The sequence below is a fragment of the Herpailurus yagouaroundi genome, unplaced genomic scaffold (assembly GCF_014898765.1).
Source record: "Herpailurus yagouaroundi ecotype Mexico unplaced genomic scaffold, PumYag 162, whole genome shotgun sequence".
NCBI lineage: Eukaryota > Metazoa > Chordata > Mammalia > Carnivora > Felidae > Herpailurus > Herpailurus yagouaroundi.
In genome coordinates, this window is record NW_024412403.1 from 49397569 (window position 1) to 49418378 (window position 20810).

The following is a 20810-nucleotide window of genomic DNA, read 5'->3' on the forward strand; positions in this document are numbered from 1 at the left end:
AACACTAAAATGAGAGCAATTTAGCCAGGAAAAGGGGGAGTGTCCCATCCAGCAGATCAAACCCTCTTCCAAACTCCCCTGGAGAGAAGTGTCTACAAATTAGCACATGACCCTACTTTGGTGTGACCTGCCTGGAGTCCCTCAAACCCCAGATTAGCAAGCAAGTACGTGTGAGGTTTACACCATTCAAAGTTTCAGAATTAGCTTCTTTTAAACCTAAAGCCAGAACTCATTTAGTCTCTGGGAAGGGGAATGAAAACACCAAACAACTCTTTTTAACAGACTAGAAAACCCATCCACATATGATTCAATATACAAACACCGTAGTTTGAATCCATAGCATTCAAGCTACTGTGAACGTCTGTTAAACCTAATAAGAAGTTGGTCTTCATTTTTTGCATTTAAGAGATCCAGTTGAAAAATAAATAACAGAGGGGAAAAGAAGTAAAAGTTTAAGCAACTCCATCATGCATATGAACTCTGACTCCACAGAATAACTGTATTCCCCCCGACCTGGCAAAGTAGATCACATTTAATATTGACATTTAAAAACTAGTATCTCTTAAAAATTATTTTTAAAACACAAAACATCAGAGCTACTTGCCTTTTGGCAATTTCTGTGCATTTCCCAGGGCTAGTGCAATACTTCCACAGAGAAGTAGACACCCCAAGCTGGAGAGCATGTTGCATTTGCCACCTCGCACGGGGAGTAATGCTGGTGGGTGTCCTGCAGCCCTGAAGCTGCATTTAAGTGGACTGTCTCCCAGTGACAGAGGCGGGCGGCCGCACTTAGCTGTGCTGTGGGCTTACTCACAGGGGGTGGAGACAAAATGACATCACACCCTTTCCCACACACACCAAAAAAAAAAAAAAAAAAAAAAAAGGCACAACAGCAAAAACATAGCATCACATTTCTCTCTGTTAGGTTGTAACTGTCTCTCCTCTCTGTGACAGAAAAACTTGAAATTTTGGTCAGTCTATATTTGTGAGAGAAATAGTATTTAGGCAATTCTTAACCATTTGATGAACTACTTTTAAAAATCCAGAGAAGGCATGCCCAAAACCACTGGAACAAAAGAAAAACCTTATTAGGAAGGAAACTGTTTTTAATTATCTGGTAAAACAATCCAATTCTTCTTTTAAAGGGGAGTAAACTCATAAAAGTATACTTTGAACCATCCTGAAGTTCCAATATTATGAGAAAATATTAAGAGTAAGTCAGTGATTACATAGCAATTCATTATACATAACACATATGTACATATAAATGTATATACACACAGAAACATACACATGCATATATTCTAGAGATATGGATGCAGAAATGGAGAAATCACATTACTAATCGATCCCCAGCTCTGGGCCACACTCTAGATTAGTGTCCTTACCTATATCATTGCATTTTAACCATCACAGTGGTTATACAGGAGAAACACTGTTATTCCCATTTACCAGTGAGAAAAACTAAGGCTTAGTCTCCTGACCGAGCCTGTGTATTCTAATGGTTAATCATTTGGGTAGGCTCTGGAACAGAACTGACTGCAGTCTAAATTTGGATCTATGTGCCTTTGAGCAAATTTCTCCATCTATATCTCATCAACATTGCATAAATTCAAGGGCTTGCTCCTTGTGAGTCATTGACCCGATCAATTCACATATATTAAGACATTTATACCTCAAAATAACCTAGCAAGCAGACATTATCATCCCCCATTTTCCAGATGGAGAAACAGGGCGTCGAGAGACTAAGAGAAAGGCCTGAGGTCATAGTGCTTGTCTACATTAGAGCTGGCATTTTATTAATTTTTTTTAACGTTTATTTTTGAGACAGAGAGAGACAGAGCACGAACAGGGGAGGGGCAGAGAGAGAGGGAGACACAGAATCTGAAACAGGCTCCAGGCTCTGAGCTGTCAGCACAGAGCCCGACGCGGGGCTCGAACTCACGGACCGTGAGATCATGACCTGAGCCGAAGTCGGCCGCTTAACCGACCAAGCCACCCAGGCGCCCCTAGAGCTGGCATTTTAATGTGGCAATTTAACTCTAGAATTTCCAGTCTTTTGTTTGTTTGTTTTTATTTTAATTTAATTTAATTTTTTTTTTGAGAGAGAGAGAGAGAGCAGGGGAGAGGGGCAGAGGGAGAGAGAGAGAGAGAGAGAGAGAATCTCAAGTGGTTCCACACTCAGCGCACAGCCTGACACAGACTTGATCCCATGACCCTGGGATCGTGACCCAAGCTGAAATAAAGAGTCAGATGCTCAATCTACTGAGCCACCCACCCACTCTTAATTGCTAAACTTTAAATTCTAAACTAGAAATGATAGTACCAATTTCATAAATTTGCTAGCAGGATGTTTGGACAGGACTAACCATAGCACCTGGCACACAGAAAACATTTAATAAAGGAAAGCCATGGAAAACAACAATAGCGACCATAATAAATCCTCCAATTAAGAAGGACTATGGTTCTAATTGTACTTGTCTACCACTAAAGCCCATGTATGTCCTCTATCCCCTCTACATCTCCTGCCCCAAATATACACACATTGTTGGAATGACAGAGTTAATAAAGCACTTGAAATGTCAGCCATACATTTATATTGACTCCTTGAAAATGGCTCATTTCATGGGTTTGCTGTAGCTGAACCAAAACACTAAGTGGGAAGTGGAATAATGCTAGTCAAATAGAATTCTAGTCAAAAAAAGCTACCAAAAGAAAAATTGAAGAGACAGCCCCATCTTCCAAAAAAAGCGTGAGAAGGCACATTGTTAAAGTCATTTGGAGCCAGCCAGGTCTAAGCTCTCACCATAGGAATGCTCTGGCACTGGCTACGGAAGGGATTGGGTTATTTAACAGGTCTTTTTCATCTCTAATTTTTTACTTGAATAGGCAGCTCTCTCGAACTCAAATTTGGACATTCATCCAGCTGGCACTGCTGTCTTGGCCTCTATATGCCAGTGCCATCAAGTTAAGCCAGTGAGGCCACTGTGCCAGCAGGAAACGACAGGTTTTCTGAGAGGGGGAAAAAACACAGCAGAAATATTGAAAAGAAGGCTGGTTCTTCCAACAGTGTGAGGGGATGGTCCCAGGGTTAGGTAATGGAATTCAAGAATCAGCCTCTGCTTGGCCCGCAGGCTAAGTCTGATCGACATTAGCAAACGGTATTTGCAGTCTGGAACTGACTGGGGGCTAATTAAAGAAAGGACAATCTCCAATTATTTTGTCAGAAAAAAGATGGCTGCATTACCTTAGCTAGTAAGACAATGAGCGTTCAGTGAAGTCGTTAAAGTATTAGAGGTCTCCTCAGACCAGAGAGGAGGAACATCCTAAAGAAACAGACCATGTCAAAGGAGGTAATTCACCTTCGCAAAGAACAAAAAGTTTTCAGTCATGTCAGAGTTCTAACCCAAAGAGGAGGTACACAAATACTCCAGAAGAACTCTAAATACCTTGCTATATGAGATAAAACTTCAGGGATGTGGTCATATAATCAGAGGAGTGTTAAAGCCCTTTTTAAGGAAGAATTACCCTCTGAAAATAAGTATATTGAAGGTGATGCCTATGGAGTAATTTGCGCATCTCCGTTAGGCTTCTCACTTGTCACAAAAGAATGCTGGTTCAAAAGTGCTGGTTCAAATGGCTCTGCCAGCATTTGTGTTTGTATTTATCTGTAGGTTTTAAAATATGAAGCTCCAGGGGCGCCTGGGTGGCGCAGTCGGTTAAGCGTCCGACTTCAGCCAGGTCACGATCTCGTGGTCCATGAGTTCGAGCCCCGCGTCAGGCTCTGGGCTGATGGCTCGGAGCCTGGAGCCTGTTTCCGATTCTGTGTCTCCCTCTCTCTCTGCCCCTCCCCCGTTCATGCTCTGTCTCTCTCTGTCCCAAAAATAAATAAAAAACGTTGAAAAAAAAATTTTAAATGTGAAGCTCCATTACTTGTGAGATTGTAGAAGACTGAATTGTCATCAATATTCATGAAAAACCTTTTTGCATACATTTTTTCAAACCCATAAAATAGGGGCACCTCGGTGGCTCAGTTGGTTAAGTGCCCGATTCTTGGTTTTGGCTCAGGTTGTGATGTCACAGTCCATGAGTTCGAGCCCCGCGTCAGGCTCTGCACTGACAGTACAAAGCCTGCTTGAGATTCTCTCTCTCCCTCTCTCTCTGCTCCTCCCTTGTTCGCACTCTCTCTTTCTCTCAAAATAAACAAACACGCAAACATTAAAAAACCATAAAATATACAACACCAAGAATAAACCCTTATGTAAGATATGGTCTCCAGATGATAATGATGTGTCAATGTAAATTCATCAGTTGTGACAAATGTGACAAATGTGTAACAAACTCTGATAAGGGTGGTAGAGGAGAAGGCAAAGCATATATAGTATATCTCTATTTGCGAGGGCATAGTGGGTTGGTATATGAGAAATCTGTGTGCATTCTACTCAATTTTGCTGTGATCCTAAAACTGCTCTAAAAAATAAAATCTACACTGGGTGTTGTATGGAAACCAATTTGACAATAAATTTCATATATTAAAAATAAATAAATAAATAAATAAATAAATAATAAAATCTATTACAAAAAAAAAAAACCCTTGTTGAGAGGACATTTAGGAATAACTTCTTGAAAAGCACATAAAATATATTTATATTTTCTCTCTGTTCTGTGAAAGGATGAACCATGCCTGTCTGTTTATCACTGTAGCTAGCACCTAGAATACAATAAGAATGCAGTATGATGAGTAAGTGTCAAATGAAACAGAATCCATCAATTCCTCCAGACAGTGTAAATGGATCAAGCTAGAGAAAGCTTGACTATGATCTGGAATGCACAATTGTTGGGGGACAATTCTCCAAGCGACCCTCATGTTTCTGTGTATAGTATAAGCAAAATACTGATTTCCTGGGCTCTAGACTATCTCTTCAAAGGTGTTTGTATACCAAACAGCTTTGGAAGATAGAAGTTTGTTTACTGCCCCATGTAATAAAAGGTAATGTCTCCCTCTGGGGCAAAGGAAACACATGCTCATATCCTATTATCAAAGATTCAGGTTCCCTAAGCTGACGATTTCTGCGGCATGTATACGTATCACCTGTATCTCTGCACTGCTCTGTGGATAATCTGAGCTCCTAGAATGTTTGGCTAATGCTACTTCTGTGAGTAAATAAACCGTCCTTTGTCTTTGACCCTGGCGTCTTGAGTCTCCTGCAAGGGTTTGTGAACTATGCATGTTAGCTTACACATAGGGTAAAATCTCAACCCTTCACAATTCTTGATAATAAGATCAACCCACTCCATAATATTTTTTTAGATCATCTTCAGTATAATGGCATCACCAACATTCAAGACCTCTAGAAGAATCAGCTATGAGATTCTCTGTTGTGCATAGTAAGAGTATTGTTAGACATTGTTTATTAAATCATATGGTATGCTCTTGATAAAAACCCTGGAGAAAAACCTCTTTTCTTTATGTACCAAAAAAAAAAAAAAAAAGACTGTAATTTTTTCTGAGCAACTGTATTTGTTTTGTGACACCGTAACCAGGTTTCTCATTCTGTGGTGACTGATAGAAAACCGGAGCCAATGCGTCACCCACCCATACCAAGTGTGTAGGTCTTTGTGGTGTGCAGGTTCTGCATCATTCCTAGCTTTGTTTTTAATCCCCACCCTTATTTATTGCTTATTTTACTTGGAGTCTTAATTTACGTGGTTTCATAAGTTGCTTTCATGTTTTCTTTCTTTCTTTCTTTTTTGGAACAAAGTCAGGGATACATAAACTTGACACACAGCAGTTGTGTCAAAATATGTAAAGTGAGAATCTGGGAAACTGTTTTCTGCTTTCCTTCTCTACCCAGCAGTAAGTCCTGATGGAATCCTGGTACGATGATCACATAACATTTGCAGAAGTAGACAAAAGACAGGAGGATATCCAGAACGCTACTCTAAACATACATCATATGTTTCATTCATTTCACATTTGGCCTTTGAAGCATTCAGTATTAATTTCATTATTTCAAATGGGGCTTCCACTAAAACTCATAAATCTTTCTAATCTTGGATGTAAACTCAGTGCAGTCATTTTACCTATCATTTCACAATTTTAATGTCTCGTACATAAGGTCCTACACCGGGATATTTTAAAAGGCTTATATATCTACAATGAATGATATGTAAAGAGATGTTGTGGTTTTCTACGGGATGCTAATAAAAATAATTTTTTATTATGACTCATATTTGAAAGAGGTATGCCAGTGTTCCATATTTTTAGCCCAAATGTTGTTGCTGTGATTACTGTACTGAAGGAGACTCATGATTCAATTGTACAAGTATCCTGCTCCAGTGGGGGTACACGTGACCAAAGCATAAAGTTCTCTTCCACATGCTCTTTACACAGGAAAGTAGTGCCCCTTAAATGCCTAAGTTTATAGGTCATTTTTCAGTCTGTCTATAGGCATTTGGACCTCTAGAGTTTTGGCTTCACAACCTTGAGGTAATAAGCAACTTGTATTTATAAAAGAATATAAAGAATCCTTTCTATTCAGATGGAAATGAGTTTAAGACCTAAGTTACACATTTCTGAGCTGTACAGTTTGCCTTGTTTTGTCTAAATTCTACCTTTTCTTCATTACTGAAGTGTAGTCGACATATGTTAGTTTCATGTACACAGCATAATGATTTGACAGTTCTATACATTATTCAAGGCTCACCACGATAAGTGTAGTCACCATATGTCACCATACAATGTAATCACAGTATTATTGACTATATCCCCCCTGCTATGCTTTTCATCTCCATGACTTATTTTATAACTGGAAGTTTGTTCCTCTTAATCCCCTTCACTCATCCGTCTACCTACCTCCCCTCTGGCAACCTTTACTTTCTTCTCTCTATTTAAAAGTCTGGCTTTTGTTTCTTTATTTTGTTTTTTAGATTCCACATAATTCTTTCTAATTAGTGTGATTTTTTTTTTATTGGTGTGGGGGGGGGGAGGGATAAATACCCAGTAGTAGAATTACTGTATCATATGGAATTTATATTTTTAATTTTTTGAGAAACCTCTAGACTGTTTTCCACATTAGTAGCATCGATTTACATTCCCACCAATAGGACACAAGGGTTCTCTTTTCTCCACATCCTACCAATATTTGTTGATTTCTTGTCTTTTTGATGATGGCCAAATTTGATAATAGCCAAAACCAGAGAAGGAATTTTAATCTGGAGAATGTGTCAGAAGTGGGTCCTGAAAGTTAGAGTACAGCATCAGGGAGTCTGAGGAAGCATGGGGAAAGTAGGAGACAGCAGCAAATGGGGCAAGGCAGAGGATGGTGATCCTATGAACACACACTAGGCAGGAACTTTTGCCAGAAGGCTGACTTTTACACACTGTTGACTGTGGTATATGGAAGACCTGACGTATTTTATTTATTGTTTGAAAATATTTATTTATTTATTTTGAGAGAGAGAGCAGAGAGAGAAGGAGAGAGAGAATCCCAAGCAGGTACCATGCTGTCAGTGCAGAGCCTGACGCAGGGCTCAAACTCACAAATCATGAGATCATGACCTGAGCTGAAATCAAGAGTTGGACACTTAATGGACTGAGCCAACCAGTCGCCCCAAAACTGGATGTATTTTAAAGGCTTGGATGGAATAGTCATGATCATAGTCTCTGAAACAAGAGATCCCAGATCCTTTTAGTTTATTATTTAGTGGAAGTAACCCTTGCCTAGACACCTCCCAGATTTGTTTGCTTTGTTTTGAGACAGCCAATGCTTCGTTATATTGTAAGATTGAGGTTGAGAGTTATGTTGTATAATAATGTCTCTAATGAGAGAATAAACAGAAATAAGGAAATCAAAGGACTTCTTTGAAGCAAATTTGAAGGCACTTCTCCCTCATAGGATAGGCACTGTGGGCTCTTGGCTATAGCTATCCACTGAAATAAAGTACAGAACAAGAATCTGAAGGGAAGGTCACATTTCAAATCTAATTAGAAAAATAAATCCCAATAAAAAAGGAAAGAGGTAGTAATGAGGTTAGACTGAGAATAATAAATTGTTCTTAGAAAGTTACAGCATAGGAGCGCGGGGTGGCTGTCAGTTAAGCGTCTGACTTCGGCTCAGGTCATGATCTCACAGCTTGTGAGTTCAAGCCCTGCATTGGGCTCTGTGCTGACAGCTCGGAGCCTGGAGCCTGCTTCAGATTCTGTGTCTCCTTCTCTCTCTCTGCCCCTCCTCCTGCTCACACTCTCTCTCCTCTCTCTCTCTCTCAAAAAATAAACATTAAAAAAAATTATACATAAAATAAGGAAGTTACAACATATAATAGTTGAATAATTTGGGTATTTAAAGTACCAATCACTGACAGTGACAAAAGTGAACAAAATTTCAATTTGTGATGTTCTGTGTTTGGGCTTTGTGACACTCTAATTTTCTCATCTCTATCTCTATCCCAGCTTAAAAATAATTGTGTTCGAAGTTAAGGAAAAATAATAATAATTTGACGTGATAATTAACTACTTTAAGAATATTGAAAATTTGAGATTGAGCATTACATCATGTAATAATGCCTCTAATGGGAAAATAAACAGAAACAAGAGAGTGAAAACAAAGTATTTCCTTGATCTATACTTGCACTGTTCAGTATGGTGGCCATTAGCTACAGGTGGCTATTTAAATTTAAATTAATTAAAGCTAAAAATTCAGTTCCTCAATCATTCTAGCCACATTTCAATCACATGTAGCTAGTGCTCACTGTATCGGACAGCCCAGATGTGAAAGATTTCCATCATTGCTGTTCTGTAATGCAGCTTTGGTCTTGACGGTTTCAGCAAGCATTAAACTCTACTCATGGACAATAAGCAACATTGATATTTTGAATTGTCATTTAATTAATGAATGAAAGATTGAATGAATGAATCACTCTCTTTTGGGTCTTTGTCTCTCTTTTCAAAATAAATATAACATGCTTTTATTATTCTTTGTTATTAAACTTGAACTAATATAGGAAGTTCTTCTCAAACAGAGAAAGTAACAAAGGACAAAGGAATTTCATCTACAAATTTCCAGCTCCTAAAGTGTCAGGGACCCATCACTGAGAATGTAATCTTGCATTTCTGGCAGGATATATCAAAGTAGGCCAGTCATTGTTGGTTGCCAACCCAATTACTATTCTCTGTCCTTCTTTCTCTGATAGCACATGCCTCCCATCATAGAAGATACCTTGGGAGGCCCATGTGAATAAGTTCTAGCCCATAAATGTAAGGGGATTTTCCAAAGTGCTTGTAGCAAAGATTTATTTTTCTGATGAAAGAAACATACAAGAAGATGGCTCCTTCCCACCCCTTTTTTCCTGCTTTATTAATATTAATTATTAATTATTATTAAATGAGAAAAGAATTCTTAGACATATGGCAGCCAACTTGTGGCCATAAGAGAAGGACCTAGAGAAGTCTAAAAAACCTCACCTAGGCCCTTATGCTATTGACCTTAGGGCCAATCCTGGAAAGCTCTATCTATGCACTTGGTGTAGAGAATTTATACAGTAAATAAACAACAATGTACTTGTTTAAGTCACTTCTGGTCAGATAATTTATATTTGCACCTCTTTGTGCCTAAATTTATTCTATAAACAGGCAGAGCATTCTCTACCTGATAGGGTTATTATGAGGAATAAATAGCTTACTATATGTAAAATGCTTAGAATAGTGCCTGGCTCAGGACAGGCACTCAGTTACTATTGGCTATTGGTGTCTTGGTTGTTGTTGTTGTTGTTGTTGTTGTTGTTGTTGTTGTAATTACTACAGCTGAAAGTATATGGACACAAGAGTTAATGAAGAGTACTCTACAATGTAGGCCTGATCTTCAGCAAAGACATCAATTCAGAAGATGTGAAGTGTATAGAAAAGATTCAACCAACTTTTCTCAGAGTTCCTTTGCCAAGCACTTAATTTGCTACTAAAGACTGGAGCATTAAATTAAACTATTATTTAAATACTCACATTTTCAAAAAAAGAAAGGAAACTTCCACAAATATGAAAGAATGCACGTATAATATTTACAATATTTTTTGTAATAGTAAGATAGCAGAAACCATCCACCCAATCACTAATAAATTATACTGGTATAGGGGCGCCTGGGTGGCGCAGTCGGTTAAGCGTCCGACTTCAGCCAGGTCACGATCTCGCGGTCCGTGAGTTCGAGCCCTGCGTCGGGCTCTGGGCTGATGGCTCAGAGCCTGGAGCCTGTTTCCGATTCTGTGACTCCCTCTCTCTCTGCCCCTCCCCCGTTCATGCTCTGTCTCTCTCTGTCCCAAAAATAAATAAACGTTGAAAAAAAAATTAAAAAAAAAATTACACTGGTATAGGTACATGATGGAATACTATGCAGTCACAATAAAAAATATGAAATATTTCTCTAAATAAATACTCACATTTTCAAAAGTTGTATTTTCAACAGAATCTTATGTGTTAGTCCCCCCAAAAGCTTATTTCATGCCCCTAAATCTAGTACCTTAAAAATATTTAAATAGTTCAAAGTAGCATGTCAGTGTCTAAAATACCCTTAAAAAGAATGTGGGTATACTATTCCTCAAACCAGTTTCTTCCCTGCTATATTTTATCATATTTTTATAATCTTTCCAACAGCTTTAGTAAGGTATAACTGACATGAAATAAACTGCACAAAATTATACAATTTGATGAATTTGACATATTTTCACCTAGGAAACCCTCACTGCAATCAAGATGACAAACATACCAATCACCTCCAGAAGAATTCTTACGGCTCTTTTTTTTTTTTTTCCTAATCTCTGTCTCTGTCTCTCTGTCTCTCTGTTTCTCCCTCTGTCTGTCTCTCTCTCTCTCTCTCTCACACACACACACACACACACACACACACACACTCAGTCACAGAGCTCAGAGAGAAATAAAGACAAACAAGAAATAAGGGCCAATCACAAAACTTTCGCTTTGATGGGGACAGGTAGGAACAGCATGGCAGTCTAGGCATGAGAATAAGCAGGTACCACAGAGCGTGGGACTGAGAGCCAGGCAGATGCCATTCATTCTGTTACTCATGCATTCACTCAACACCCCTGTATCAAGCTGTAGCGACAGCATGACGACTGTTAATCGAGTGCTACTCTGTGCACCCGGAACCATCAGAAGATAACTCTGGTCACTATCAGTAAGGGATTTTCAGTGGCCAGGAACATACAGGGAGGTGGGAGGTGAAGTACAGAATGGTCTAGAGCAGAGACTCCATCAGAACAGTGAACTTGAGTCTCAGAGGAGATGGTGGCGAGTGGAGGATGCGGATGGTGAAACAGACGGACTCATTGTCACTGTTGACAGTTTGTTTTACATGTTGGGATGGGCCCGTGCTGACTTCACACTTTAGTGGTCACGTTTATTGGTCCAGCAGTACTTAACCATTGGTGCCCAGCCACCTGAGTTTGAACCCCACCTTGGCCCCTTATTTGCTCTCTTAGTTTGCTGGGGCTGCCATAATAAAATGCCACAGACCGGGTGGCTTAAACAACAGAAATTAATTTTCTCACAACTTTGGCCTCTTTTTGTGTCTAAATTTCCTCTTCTTACACAGACACCAGTCAGATTGCATTAGGACCCATCTTTACAGCCTTGTTTTAACTTAATTACCTCTTTATTTTTTTTTTTATTTTTTTATTTATATATGAAATTTATTGTCAAATTGGTTTCCATACAACACCCAGTGCTCATCCCAAAAGGTGCCCTCCTCAATACCCATCACCCACCCTCTCCTCCCTCCCACCCCCCATCAACCCTCAGTTTGCTCTCAGTTCTCAACAGTCTCTTATGCTTTGGCTCTCTCCCACTCTAACCTCTTTTTTTTTTTTTCCTTCCCCTCCCCCATGGGTTCCTGTTAAGTTTCTCAGGATCCACATAAGAGTGAAACCATATGGTATCTGTCTTTCTCTGTATGGCTTATTTCACTTAGCATCACACTCTCCAGTTCCATCCACGTTGCTACAAAAGGCCATAGTTCATTTTTTCTCATTGCCACGTAGTATTCCATAGTGTATATAAACCACAATTTCTTTATCCATTCATCAGTTGATGGACATTTAGGCTCTTTCCATATTTTGGCTATTGTTGAGAGTGCTGCTATGAACATTGGGGTACAAGTGCCCCTATGCATCAGTACTCCTGTGTCCCTTGGATAAATTCCTAGCAGTGCTATTGCTGGGTCATAGGGTAGGTCTATTTTTAATTTTCTGAGGAACCTCCACACTGCTTTCCAGAGCGGCTGCACCAATTTGCATTCCCACCAACAGTGCAAGAGGGTTCCCGTTTCTCCACATCCTCTCCAGCATCTAGAGTCTCCTGATTTGTTCATTTTGGCCACTCTGACTGGCGTGAGGTGATATCTGAGTGTGGTTTTGATTTGTATTTCCCTGATAAGGAGCGACGCTGAACATCTTTTCATGTGCCTGTTGGCCATCCGGATGTCTTCTTTAGAGAAGTGTCTATTCATGTTTTCTGCCCATTTCTTCACTGGGTTATTTGCTTTTCGGGTGTGGAGTTTGGTGAGCTCTTTATAGATTTTGGATACTAGCCCTTTGTCCGATATGTCATTTGCAAATATCTTTTCCCATTCCGTTGGTTGCCTTTTAGTTTTGTTGGTTGTTTCCTTTGCTGTGCAGAAGCTTTTGATCTTCATAAGGTCCCAGTAATTCACTTTTGCTTTTAATTCCCTTGCCTTTGGGGATGTGTCGAGTAAGAGATTGCTACGGCTGAGGTCAGAGAAGTCTTTTCCTGCTTTCTCCTCTAGGGTTTTGATGGTTTCCTGTCTCACATTCAGGTCCTTGATCCATTTTGAGTTTATTTTTGTGAATGGTGTGAGAAAGTGGTCTAGTTTCAACCTTCTGCATGTTGCTGTCCAGTTCTCCCAGCACCATTTGTTAAAGAGACTGTCTTTTTTCCATTGGATGTTCTTTCCTGCTTTGTCAAAGATGAGTTGGCCATACGTTTGTGGGTCTAGTTCTGGGGTTTCTATTCTATTCCATTGGTCTATGTGTCTGTTTTTGTGCCAATACCATGCTGTCTTGATGATGACAGCTTTGTAGTAGAGGCTAAAGTCTGGGATTGTGATGCCTCCTGCTTTGGTCTTCTTCTTCAAAATTACTTTGGCTATTCGGGGCCTTTTGTGGTTCCATATGAATTTTAGGATTGCTTGTTCTAGTTTCGAGAAGAATGCTGGTGCAATTTTGATTGGGATTGCATTGAATGTGTAGATAGCTTTGGGTAGTATTGACATTTTGACAATATTTATTCTTCCAATCCATGAGCAGGGAATGTCTTTCCATTTCTTTAAATCTTCTTCAATTACCTTCATAAGCTTTCTATAGTTTTCAGCATACAGATCCTTTACATCTTTGGTTAGATTTATTCCTAGGTATTTGATGCTTCTTGGTGCAATTGTGAATGGGATCAGTTTCCTTATTTGTCTTTCTGTTGCTTCATTGTTAGTGTATAAGAATGCAACTGATTTCTGTGCATTGATTTTTGTATCCTGCAACTTTGCTGAATTCATGGATCAGTTCTAGCAGACTTTTGGTGGAGTCTGTCGGATTTTCCATGTATAATATCATGTCATCTGCAAAAAGCGAAAGCTTGACTTCATCTTTGCCAATTTTGATGCCTTTGATTTCCTTTTGTTGTCTGATTGCTGATGCTAGAACTTCCAGCACTATGTTAAACAACAGCGGTGAGAGTGGGCATCCCTGTCGTGTTCCTGATCTCAGGGAAAAAGCTCTCAGTTTTTCCCCGTTGAGGATGATGTTAGCTGTGGGCTTTTCATAAATGGCTTTGATGATCTTTAAGTATGTTCCTTCTATCCCGACTTTCTCAAGGGTTTTTATTAAGAAAGGGTGCTGGATTTTGTCAAAGGCCTTTTCTGCATCGATTGACAGGATCATATGGTTTTTCTCTTTTTTTTTGTTAATGTGATGTATCACGTTGATTGATTTGCGAATGTTGAACCAGCCCTGCATCCCAGGAATGAATCCCACTTGATCATGGTGAATAATTCTTTTTATATGCCATTGAATTCGATTTGCTAGTATCTTATTGAGAATTTTGGCATCCATATTCATCAGGGATATTGGCCTGTAGTTCTCTTTTTTTACTGGGTCTCTGTCTGGTTTAGGAATCAAAGTAATACTGGCTTCATAGAATGAGTCTGGAAGTTTTCCTTCCCTTTCTATTTCTTGGACTAGCTTGAGAAGGATAGGTATTATCTCTGCTTTAAACGTCTGGTAGAACTCCCCTGGGAAGCCATCTGGTCCTGGACTCTTATTTGTTGGGAGATTTTTGATAACCGATTCAATTTCTTCGCTGGTTATGGGTCTGTTCAAGCTTTCTATTTCTTCCTGATTGAGTTTTGGAAGAGTGTGGGTGTTCAGGAATTTGTCCATTTCTTCCAGGTTGTCCAATTTGTTGGCATATAATTTTTCATAGTATTCCCTGATAATTGTTTGTATCTCTGAGGGATTGGTTGTAATAATTCCATTTTCATTCATGATTTTATCTATTGGGTCATCTCCCTTTTCTTTTTGAGAAGCCTGGCTAGAGGTTTGTCAATTTTGTTTATTTTTTCAAAAAACCAACTCTTGGTTTCGTTGATCTGCTCTACAGTTTTTTTAGATTCTATATTGTTTATTTCTGCTCTGATCTTTATTATTTCTCTTCTTCTGCTGGGTTTAGGCTGCCTTTGCTGTTCTGCTTCTAGTTCCTTTAGGTGTGCTGTTAGATTTTGTTATTTGGGATTTTTCTTGTTTCTTGAGATAGGCCTGGATTGCAATGTATTTTCCTCTCAGGACTGCCTTCGCTGCATCCCAAAGCGTTTGGATTGTTGTATTTTCATTTTCGCTTGTTTCCATATATTTTTTAATTTCTTCTCGAATTGCCTGGTTGACCCACTCATTCATTAGTAGGGTGTTCTTTAACCTCCATGCTTTTGGAGGTTTTCCAGACTTTTTTCTGTGGTTGATTTCAAGCTTCATAGCATTGTGGTCTGAAAGTATGCATGGTATGATTTCAATTCTTGTAAACTTATGAAGGGCTGTTTTGTGACCCAGTATATGATCTATCTTGGAGAATGTTCCATGTGCACTCGAGAAGAAAGTATATTCTGTTGCTTTGGGATGCAGAGTTCTAAATATATCTGTCAAGTCCATCTGTTCCAATGTCTCATTCAGGGCCCTTGTTTCTTTATTGACCGTGTGTCTAGATGATCTATCCATTTCTGTAAGTGGGGTGTTAAAGTCCCCTGCAATTACCACATTCTTATCAATAAGGTTGCTTGTGTTTATGAGTAACTGTTTTATATATTTGGGTGCTCCGGTATTCGGCGCATAGACATTTATAATTGTTAGCTCTTCCTGATGGATAGACCCTGTCACGATTATATAATGTCCTTCTTCATCTCTTGTTACAGCCTTTAATTGAAAGTCTAGTTTGTCTGATATAAGTATGGCTACTCCAGCTTTCTTTTGGCTTCCAGTAGCATGATAATAGTTCTCCATCCCCTCACTCTCAATCTAAAGGTGTCCTCAGGTCTAAAATGAGTCTCTTGTAGACAGCAAATAGATGGGTCTTGTTTTTTTATCCATTCTGATACCCTATGTCTTTTGGTTGGCGCATTTAATCCATTTACATTCAGTGTTATTATAGAAAGATATGGGTTTAGAGTCATTGTGATGTCTGTATGTTTTATGCTTGTAGTGACGTCTCTGGTACTTTGTCTCACAGGGTCCCCCTTAGGATCTCTTGGAGGGCTGGTTTAGTGGTGACAAATTCCTTCAGTTTTTGTTTGTTTGGGAAGACCTTTATCTCTCCTTCTATTCTAAATGACAGGCTTGCTGGATAAAGGATTCTCGGCTGCATATTTTTTCTGTCTAGCACACTGAAAATCTTGTGCCAATTCTTTCTGGCCTGCCAAGTTTCAAAAGAGAGATCAGTCAGGAGTCTTATAGGTCTCCCTTTATATGTGAGGGCACGTTTACCCCTTGCTGCTTTCAGAATTTTCTCTTTATCCTTGTATTTTGCCAGTTTCACTATGATATGTCGTGCAGAAGATCGATTCAAGTTACGTCTGAAGGGAGTTCTCTGTGCCTCTTGGATTTCAATGCCTTTTTCCTTCCCCACTTCAGGGAAGTTCTCAGCTATTATTTCTTCAAGTACCCCTTCAGCACCTTTCCCTCTCTCTTCCTCCTCTGGGATACCAATGATGCGTATAGTATTTCTTTTTAGTGTATCACTTAGTTCTCTAATTTTCCCCTCATACTCCTGGATTTTTTTATCTCTCTTTTTCTCAGCTTCCTCTTTTTCCATAACTTTATCTTCTAGTTCACCTATTCTCTCCTCTGCCTCTTCAATCCGAGCCGTGGTGGTTTCCATTTTGTTATGCATTTCATTTAAAGCGTTTTTCAGCTCCTCGTGACTGTTCCTTAGTCCCTTGATCTCTGTAGCAAGAGATTCTCTGCTGTCAGCTATACTGTTTTCAAGCCCAGCGATTAATTTTATGACTATTATTCTAAATTCACTTTCTGTTATATTATTTAAATCCTTTTTGATCAGCTCATTAGCTGTTGTTATTTCCTGGAGATTCTTCTGAGGGGAATTCTTCCGCTTGGTCATTTTGGATAGTCCCTGGCGTGGTGAGGACCTGCAGGGCACTTCCCCTGTGCTGTGGTGTATAACTGGAGTTGGTGGGCGAAGCCGCAGTCAGACCTGATGTCTGCCCCCAGCCCACCGCTGGGGCCACAGTCAGACTGGTGCGTGCCTTCTCTTCCCCTCTCCTAGGGGCGGGATTCACTGTGGGGTGGGGTGGCCTGTCTGGGCTACTTGCACACTGCCAGGCTTGTGATGCTGGGGATCTGGCGTCTTAGCTGGGGTGGGTAGGCAAGGTGCACAGGGGCAGGAGGGGCAGGCTTAGCTTGCTTCTCCTTAGGTGATCCACTTCAGCAGGGGCCCTGTGGCAGCAGGAGGGAGTCAGATCCGCTGCCGGAGGTTTGGCTCCGCAGAAGCGCAGAGTTGGGTGTTTGAGCGGAGCGAGCAAGTTCCCTGGCAGGAACTGGTTCTCTTTGGGATTTTGGCTGGGGGATGGGCGGGGAAGATGGCGCTGGCGAGCGCCTTTGTTCCCCACCAAACTGAGCTCTGTCGTCCGGGGGCTCAGCAGCTTTCCTTCCCTTTGTCCTCCAGCCTTCCTGCTTTCTGAGCAGAGCTGTTAACTTATGACCTCCCAGCCGCTAAGTCGCGCTTGCTGTCGGAACACAGTCCGTCAGGCCCCTCCGCTTTTTGCAAGCCAGACTCGGGGGCTCTGCTTGGCCGGCGAGCCCCCCCTCTGCCCCGGCTCCCTCCCGCCAGTCCGTGGAGCGCGCACCGCCTCGCCGCCCTTCCTACCCTCTTCCGTGGGCCTCTCGTCTGCGCTTGGCTCCGGCGACTCTGTTCTGCTAATCCTCTGGTGGTTTTCTGGGTTATTTAGGCAGGTGTAGGTGGAAACTAAGTGATCAGCAGGACGCGCGGTGAGCCCCGCGTCCTCCTACGCCGCCATCTTCCTCTTACGGCTCTTTTTAATCTCACCCTCTTTCCTCCACACCTCCTACCCCATCCCTCGCACCCACAGATTGGCTTTCTATTATAATACTCTGGATGCAGTTTTGAGAGTTTTACATAGATTGAATCGCACAGCATGCACTCTATTTTTCAGTGGATTCTTTTATTCAGCATAATTATAATGCAAGTCATGTTGTCACATGGATCATGAGCCCATTCCTTTTTATTGCTGAGTAGTATTCTATTGCATAGATAGACCACAATTTTAATCCATTTACCAGTTGATGGACATTGGGCTGTTTCGAATTTTAGCTATTTCAAATAAGGTTGCTATGAACAATTGCATACATGTCTTTGTAAAGATGGATGATTTCATTTCTCTTGGATAAATATTCAGGAGTGGAACAGCTGGATAACATGGTCAGTTTTCATTTAAATTTTTTAAGAAACTGCCAAACTCTTCCAAAGTGGATGTACAACTTTACACAAACAGTTCCAGTTTTCCATATTTTTGCTGACACATGCATGTCAGACTTTTTAATTTTAGCCGTTCTAATAGGAATATAGTAGTATCTTACTTTGCTTTTCGTTTATATTTCCCTAATGATAAATGATGCTGTATATATTTTCAAGTGCTTATTTGCCATCTGTTTGTCTTTGTGTGTGTATATGTGTGTGTGTGTGTCTGTCTGTCTGTCTGTCTGAAATCTTTTGCTGAGTTTCTGCAGTGGTGGGAATTGTTTATTTTCTTATTATAGAGTTTTGAGAGTTCTTATAAAGAAAAATCCCTTATCAGATATATACTTTGCAAATATTTTCTCCCTATCCATAGCTTGTTGTTTCATTCTCTTAATGGTGTTTTTTGAAGTGCAGAAGTTTTTCTTTGTACAATATTCTATTAAAGATTGTATTATGGGTGTCATAGCTAAAAATCCTTTGCCAAACTGAAGGTCACAAAGATTTCATAGCTTTAGGTTTTACATTTAAATCTGTGATCCATTTTGAGTTGATTTTTTTGCATATGATGAAAGGTATGGATTTGGTTCATTTTTTTGAACACAGACATCCCATTGTTCTAGTGTCATTTGTTGAAAAGACAATTTTTTTACTGAATTGATCTTATACTTTCATCAAAAAGCTTTTGTCCATATATACACAGATTGATTCTGATTTCTCTCTTCTGTTCCATTGCTCTGTCTGTCTCATTTTAATGCCAATCAAACAGTGTATTGAATACTTCCGCTTATAATAAGTCTTAAAATCAATAGCATTAATTTGCCTATGAAGCCATCTGAACCTGGAGTTTTCTCTATAGGAAGGTTTTGGGTTTGGAGGGTATTTTTTGTTTCCTTGCTTTACTAAAAATTAAATTCCTTTAATATATACAGAAACATTCATATTATCTACTTCTTCTTGAGTGAGGTTTTTTAGTTTGAATCTTTCAGGGAATTTGAACTTTTACATAGGTGGTGAAGTGTGTTATCATAAGGTTATTTATAATATTCCCATATTATCCTTTTAATATCTATAAAATCTGCCATGATGTTGCTTCTTCCATTCCAGATACTGATTTGTGTCTTCTCTTTTCTACTCAAACAAAGTTTAAATACGTTGCATTTTTATTTTCATTCAGTTGAAAATATTTCTATTTTACTTTTGTTTCTTCTTTGCTCATGGGTTATTTAGAAGTATGTTATTTTGTTTCCAATATTTGGGGGATTTTTCCAGGAATCTTTTTGCTTTTAATTTTAACTTAATTCCATTGTAGTTGAGAAATATACTTTAAATGATTTGAATCCTCTTGTATTTATTGAGAATGGTTTTTAGGGCCCAGAATATGGTCTATCTTTGTGCTCTTGAAAAGAACATACATTCTTATATTGTTCAGTGGAATATTCTGTAACTAGGATTTCTGTTGTAATTCAAGTAGGAAACTAACAGGAAAGTGTTGACCAGAATCAGACTATCAAAGCAGAATTTAGCATCTGTTCAATTAGAATGATGGCAATGATGATTGTAATGATAGTGATGGGGATTGTGATGAATAGCTATTGTTTATTGAATGTTCAACACTTTTTTTTCCTGAAACTTATCCTCCCACTTTATTTCTAGAAGAGCTAGTCTTCCCTTATCACCACTGGCAAAACTCATTCACAAATTAACCAACAAAAAAACCTAAAATCAAAAACCCGAAATGATCTACTTATTCCTCTAGCAGTCCCCTGGGAGTGCTGAATTTTTAAATTATTTCCCCATCCATACATTTTTTTATACTGTCTCATCCTTACTAACAACTCTGTGAAAGTTTGAGGTGGAGAAAGCATAACTCAAACAATTTAAGAGACTTGCCCAAGAAACAGAGTGAGTCAATGGGGTTCACAAACTTTAGTGTGTATCATAATCAGAAGGTTTAAAACATAAAATTTCTTTCCTAATTCACTATCCTATATCTGAAATTATGTTATAGAGACTTATTTTGACTGATGGAAAAAGTGTGACAATCCCTTAGAGGGAAATAGTATATTACCAGTCATTACCCAGAACTTATGAAGACATTAGGACAGATTGGAGGATAGAGAAAGAGAAGACTAGGCTCTTGAGAGGATCTGGAAGAAGTTGGAAAGGTATGCAGGAAGCTAAAACCAGAAACATCTTAAGGATTTCAGTGGAATCCAGGCCTACATGAATCCAAAGGACATCAAAATATGATGAGGACTTTGCTTTCCCACCCTCTTCTCTTTTTAATCCATCCATTCATCCAACTATCCATATCTTCTAGCTTATCTTCAGTTCCATACTCTTCTTCTAGCCTCAACCAGAGGAACTTAAGGAATGAGGGAACAGGAACAAGGAACCACCTAAGCATCCCTAAGTTATCTGCAATTCAAGAACACCTGTGGATGAAGACAAACTTTCTGAAATTCAGCTTTGCATGGTCCCACCTGACATAGTGAAATCAGTTGTCCTTAGGCCACAGACTACTATTGTTCATCACCAAGCAGAATCTCACATCTAGTGAAAGAAGAGAATAAAAGCATTCAAAGAATTTCTTCTGAATTACTATCCCAGGCCAATGCTGAGAACATCTTCTACCCTGACTTTTTGCTGAAGTGACAAAAAAAAAAAAAGAAAAAACCTTCCTTGAAATTATATGATTCACTGCAAACATCTGACATTAATTCCAGGAACAAGGACTTGAAATACAAAGAAACAG

General features: G+C 39.4%; 1 protein-coding gene across 42 annotated transcripts in view; it reads right to left on the reverse strand.

Annotated features, from left to right (window-relative positions):
- The window catches only part of ABI3BP (ABI family member 3 binding protein), a 266973-nt gene extending 266186 nt beyond the window's left edge, over positions 1-787 (reverse strand). For 31 of the 42 annotated variants that reach the window (XM_040484370.1, XM_040484369.1, XM_040484349.1 and 28 more), the window contains exon 1: positions 605-786. In XM_040484370.1, the coding sequence (XP_040340304.1) occupies positions 605-683 (79 nt within the window). In that variant the 5' untranslated portion in view covers positions 684-786. Of the gene's footprint in view, positions 1-604 lie in introns of all 42 variants that reach the window. The other 11 variants (XM_040484365.1, XM_040484361.1, XM_040484364.1 and 8 more) reach the window with 3 other exon arrangements.
- Between the last annotated feature and the right edge of the window lie 20023 nt (positions 788-20810).